The sequence below is a fragment of the Cantharellus anzutake genome, assembly GCF_015039405.1.
Source record: "Cantharellus anzutake strain C23 chromosome Unknown EI90scaffold_29, whole genome shotgun sequence".
NCBI lineage: Eukaryota > Fungi > Basidiomycota > Agaricomycetes > Cantharellales > Hydnaceae > Cantharellus > Cantharellus anzutake.
In genome coordinates, this window is record NW_024066979.1 from 641,676 (window position 1) to 647,872 (window position 6,197).

General features: G+C 49.4%; 1 protein-coding gene across 1 annotated transcript; it reads right to left on the reverse strand.

Annotated features, from left to right (window-relative positions):
* Window positions 1–4,768: 4,768 nt before the first annotated feature.
* EI90DRAFT_3016971 (uncharacterized protein) lies at window positions 4,769–5,468 on the reverse strand (the record flags this gene model as incomplete). Its single annotated transcript, XM_039057058.1, has 3 exons — window positions 4,769–4,807; window positions 4,867–5,361; window positions 5,412–5,468. The coding sequence occupies 3 exons, from the start codon at window positions 5,466–5,468 to the stop codon at window positions 4,769–4,771; spliced, it is 591 nt and encodes a 196-aa protein (XP_038915260.1).
* Between the last annotated feature and the right edge of the window lie 729 nt (window positions 5,469–6,197).

Consider the following 6,197-nt stretch of genomic DNA (forward strand, 5'->3'; position numbering starts at 1 on the left):
TCCAAACACAATGCTTGGAGAGGGATCCTGGCAAAACCTGGGGATTTCCCTAGGTTCTCGATCGTTGATGGCCTAATTTTCCATCTGAATGATTCAGGCGAGCCACGACTTGTCCTCCCTGAATCTATTCATAAAGGGGAGAGGATAACGGGCATCGCGATCGAGCACGCACACCGCATCCTTGGTCACCTCGGTGCCAAGAAGACGCTCGAGTACATACGCAAACACTACTGGTGGTCTTCGATGTCAAAAGACATCGAGAAATTCTGCACGTCCTGCGGGACGTGCCAGATGACCAAGAAAAGCAAACTCAGATATCCAGGACTGCTTCACCAGCTCCCGGTCCCTGAGAAACCTTGGGAGTCAATCGCCATGGATTTCGTCGGACCATTCCCGACGAGCCTGAGTTATAACTACCTCTGGGTAGTTCTGTGCCGACTAACGTGCCAGGTTCACCTAGTGCCTGTGACGACCCAGGTCAAGACTATTGAACTGGCGCATCTGTTCCTGCAACATGTCGTGCGCTTGCACGGCATGCCAACATCCATCGTGTCAGACCGTGACACGAAGTTTACGTCTCAATTTTGGACTGAGTTACACCGACTCATGGGTGTTAAACTCAAGTTAACTACCACATTCCATCCTCAAGGGGATGGCCAAGCAGAACGAGCGATCCAGACGGTGGTCCAGATCCTTCGGTCATTCGTCCGACCCGATCAGCGAGATTGGGCCGTGCATATACCCATGGTAGAATTCGCATTGAACTCAAGTGCGAACAAATCAACGGGATTCGCCCCGTTTGAGTTGGTATACGGATACCTCCCACAAATGACCGTGTCTCTGCCGTCATCCGAATTGCCGGGGGTGAAATCCTTTGCCCAGCGGGCCCTGGACAACATCCAGGCCGCTCACGACGCTATTATTAAGAGTCGTGTAGAACAGGCTATCCAGGCGAACCGACATCGGCGCCCTGATTCCCCAAAACTGAAGAAAGGGGACTACGCATATCTTTCAACGAAAGATCTGAACCTCCCCAAGGGGAGGGCGCATAAGTTGTTGCCAACTTATATTGGCCCCTACGAAATACTGGAGGTATTTGAGGACTCATCAAACTACGTCCTCAGGCTTCCCCCAGTGTTGACGCAAAGAAATATCTTTGCGAAGTTCCACGTCTCACGGCTCGCACCTCATGAGCCGAATGATTCTGTGCTGTTCCCTGGGCGCGCCGTAGAAGTGTTTTACGACTTTGGCGACGACCCAGAATGGGAATACCAGGTTAAGGAAATCGTCGACCATCGATGGGACAACGATAAGTCTTTATGGTTCCGTGTCCGATGGGGACTTGGTGACCTTACTTGGGAACCCTTGGCCAACGTAAACGATCTAATTGCGTTGGATGACTACCTAACAGTACAAGGGGTAGAGAACGTCGAGGAACTGAACCGTCAATGACGGGATCAGACGCCGGACAATAGATCCAGCGGACCATCACGACCACGGTGTGAACGTTGCCTACCGGTCCGATACCAGCGGATATCAATGCCTTATCACAGCCAACTATGGCGTTGAAGCCATGAGTTGCCTAAACTGGCAAGTCCGGGAATATCCGAATAATATCGGATAAATGCGACGAAAGCGGGATCAAATCCTGCTTCCTACCATCAAATTTGAAATCGCTCAAATGAACGCGACTGAATCCCCCCTCGCTGATTCCTCCCTCGACCTTTCCCCCATCAAGGAGGCCCTCGTAGACTCCAGTCCAAACTCCCCACCTGTAAGTCCCACCACGGATGCTGCCATGTCGTCGATGGACGACAACTCCACAGTCGCTCAGACTGTCACCCCTGGAGCGCCCAGCACGGGCGTTTTAACCCCAAAACAGGACCATTTGGTCCTGCCCACTTGCGTAAGCGCGAGTGAGAAATACCCCCACCTGCCACATTCCACACAGACAGGGCTCGATCAACTCGAAATGATTACAGAAGTCGTGTGGGCCCGTATCGAGAAGAAACTCGAGAAACGCAAAGAGACTACGTTCGAAGACGAACGTAGGAGTGATGAGCTCGATGAGCTCAGGAACAAGTATGAGATGCTGCAGAACGAGGCCGACGACCTGCGTTCTGAAAACGACCGTCTTCATCGACGGGTCGAATCCCTCCGAAAGGCCAACGACGAACTCAACGAGGACGTCTTTAGAGTCGCGCGCACGGCGAGGGGACGCCCTGCGTCTCCCAAACCCGCCCCGATCACATCTTCTGCTCCCTCGTCGTCACGGCCCACTGTTCCCCAAACCATCGTTATCCCCAGGGTTGGCCCGGTGGATCCTGCGTCGGCCAAGTCTGCGCCGTCGAAAAAAACCACCTCTTCCAAGAGATGGGCTCCCACGTCCGACGATGACGAGATGGAAGGCGAATGGGTCGTCGACCCTGATGCCCCGTTCGAAGAATTCGTCGCGAACCGTCCACCCGGCTACCATTACTACGAGTACTACGACGCCAAACTCACTGAAGTGCATGGCGAACCCCTACCCCCACCGACATATTGTCGATCGGTGGCCCTTCCTACCCACTTCTACGACATCGACCATGTCGATAGAATCGAATTCCCAGACGCGGCTGCGCTCGTCCGCGACAAAGGACCTAAGTGGTTCGAGTTGGTTCGTAACTAAGATAGACGACGTTCATAAGTTGTCACTATGATGGCAATTGCCGGATGTGGCAGTACAGGTCACGAGCGGCCAATGTTTCTAGGCCCAGAAATTCATGTGTATAATTGAAGTTATTGTATTGTCTGATTGTCTTATATATACTATTTATATATTCTTTTCAATATTTCTAGCTGCAAATTCCCGAATAACCTCCTGCACTGCCTCAGGTGGGAGTCCGCGATGCCCTTTGTATTTTTTGACTGCCCATTGGGCCTCACACCCATTCAGGCCATAGCAATAGCTCTCCATGTACCGTAATGAACGATTTGCAAACCTGTGGATTTGTGTTATCATAAATATTTGGGATTTAATTGAAGAAGGAATCCTTACTTTCGCATTGAAGTTATCGTCACAGATTCCAATGCTTTCTGCAGATTAATTTCCACATCTTCAACCTTCGATGATGGTGGAGATTCACGATAGGTCCTCTTTGAATAGCCCCATACTTGTTCAATAAAGTTCAGTTCGCAGTGGAATTTTGGGAGGAATAGAATGCCAAACCCAGCAGCTTCACAGTGTGTCTGAAGCAGGGATTTGACATTCATGAAGTCGTTAGAGTGGAAAAGGATATTGCGGCAGCAGCATTGTGCTGCTGTACCACGACATTTGAACTTGTCACACTGAGCACGAAGCCCAGCAACCTCATAGCCCCGCTCTTCTAAGATCTTTGCCATCCCTTTGAAATATCCAGGATATTTGGGGTGATCATCAGGGTAATAAATATGTTGAATTTGACCATTCCAAGTTGTGTCTGCCATGTGTTTAATCGTGGTTTGAGGTTTCCCATTGGGCCTGTATATGATTGCGCCACTTGAATCGCGTGCATTCACGGTTATTCCCCATTCCTTGGGACCCTTTGGCATTTTGAGTGCTGACAAAGCATCATCAGCACGTTTGGAATGTGTGCGTGCATTGTCAAAGACCAAGACATGATTGTCATGGGGATAATGCTCCTTCAAGATCTCCATTGCTGTTGTCACCTGTTTGATCACATCATCGTTCGTGAAATATCCATCCCGGTTACTGCCTGGCCTGAGTGTGACCCGAGCTGTCCGATCACCACCTTTCAGCCACCCATAATCAGCTGAGACGAAATCAGCCACCATAACAGAAGCACCTTCACCCTTAGCATAGGGTTTTGCTGTTTCGGAGTTATGAACCCAACGGACCTTCCGACGATCATGAGCGTAGAAGATGGATTCATCATGAAACCAGACAACAGTGCGTGGACCCTCAGTTGAATCAATCACCTCTTCCCCCTTTTCATCCCATTTCCTCATTGTCATCCCATATTCAGCCATTGCGGGAAGAAACACATGCTGCCGATATCGGATGACATCTTCTCGCTCATGACCATCTGAATATTGTCCCTTCTTTTCCCTCTGCCAGCGGTACCCCATCACTTTTAACCATCGTTGTGCTGTTCGGACAGATATTGGTTTCTTTCGGCTCAAGCGCTCACACATCTCTGGAGTATTTAGAAATTGAACAATGTCCAATGCCGAGATGTATGGACCAAGGCTACGGAGGTGAGCCTCGATTTCGTGCCTAAGATCCTCATCCGTCACAAGTATTGATTCCTTCCATTTTCCATAGGGGTTCATTGGAATGTCGTCGGAATCAACCATGAAAGCGCGACACCACTCACACAACCTTTTTGCATATGAGGGCCCACGGTCCCAAGAGGTTGCCACAAACTCTGAAGCACAAATCCAGCCTATGTCCAGCACCAAACCCGCATGGTCAGAACTATACACTCGCAGCAATTGGAGCATTTGTTCAAATCTCATGCGTGTTAAGTCATCAAAATTTGATTTTTTATGACCAGGGCCATTCCGGCGGGGTCGAACAATTTCACTGAGCCTTTCAGCAGATTCTTTTGCAGCCTCTCTGGATGGAGCGGCAACGAATGAGTGGGAGTGATACTGAGTTGGCAAAGGATCTTTGGGGTAAGTCTCTGATGTGATGGGGATGGGTGTTTCGGATGGGTTGATGGGAGTGTCTGGATAGGGAGTACTGGTGCGCGTTGATTCTGAGGCATCATCTGTTCCAGGATTGATGTTATCTGGAGTTGGGTGATTGGAACCATTGAGATCTTGGCTAGTTATTTCACGCATACTCAGCAGAGAGTCATCAGAGTCGGCATCCGAGTCGCTGACAACAATCGGGTCTGGGGTACTGGAGTTGGATTTGTGGGGAGGGCGAAAGAAATCATGTATGGTGCGTTTTTTTTGGTCAGCTTTGGTTTTCTTAGCCATCTCTTGCACTTTCTGCATAACAATGCGTTGTTTGGCAGCATGACGGCGTCGGGTCCGCTCTGAAGGAGTCCCGTTGATTGTTGTTCCGGCATACTGAACCTTATTCCCCACAATCGCACCCCGCTCATGTATTAGATGGGATAGGACCTTTTGAGCCTGACACATGCGCTCAAACAGCGGGATTTTTGATAGCCGTTCAGAGGTGTTGTCGGAGTTTTCATCCAAATCATCGGCATCAAACTCGCTCTGATCACTGTCACTTTCCAGCTCAATGTCGAAATCACAAACATCGGAGTCACTGCAACCCAAGGTGTTGTTTTCGGTGGGAATGGACAAGTGTATCACAGCAGGAGTGCATCGATGTGCGGGTTCAGGTGCATTACTGGCCAGTTTTCTCTGAAAAAAAAATCAGAAATAATGGATTTTTTGACTAGATAGCACATCACCTTCTTGGAGTACTCTCCAAGGTTATTTGCGCGACGGCGCTTTCTCTGTACCGGCATGAACACGATGTATGGAGGGAAAAGGGAATGAACAAAGTGGTTTCCTTTTTTGGATTCGGCAGTTTCCTCAATTTAATTATACTCAGCCCATTGCGGCCAACCTGAAGTCCGTTCATTTTTTTTAATTGCAGAATTCACGTCGGGGTGGAAAGATATTCTTGATTCTGATGCTCAGAAGTATTTTGCTCCTCATTTGACAATAACAATAAATATTTAAATTTGCACACCGAGAAGTCATAAAGTGGTATCATTTCTACAATTTCTCAGTTCTACATTTGCCTCAAAAGTGCAGTATCAGGGATGAGGTGGGGTGTGAGTTGTGCCATGATTTGCTTCCGGATAGTGACGACTTATGAACGTCGTCTATCTTACATACACACCGAAGAGGGTGTGAGGTTCTATGCTACAATGTACCATCTTGCCTGGTCGTTCAAGACGGGCAAGCCCTCGCAAGAGGACGTCGACACCTGTACCGATTGGTACAGGGTGGCTACAAACAACCGCGCCTCACGAATGCGTATGTCGCGCGACGACATTGAGACGGAGGCGAAAAGACTTCCCGACCAGTACCCCCCGGCTCGTATTGCACGGATGTACATCCTCGCGTGTCGATGGATAAAACCAATGACTGACGACGCTCGTGAGCGTCGTAAAATTCAACGCCAGGAACGAGCACTTATGTACTCGAACCCTCCCCCAACGTCGTACTCAAACCCGCCTATGATGTAC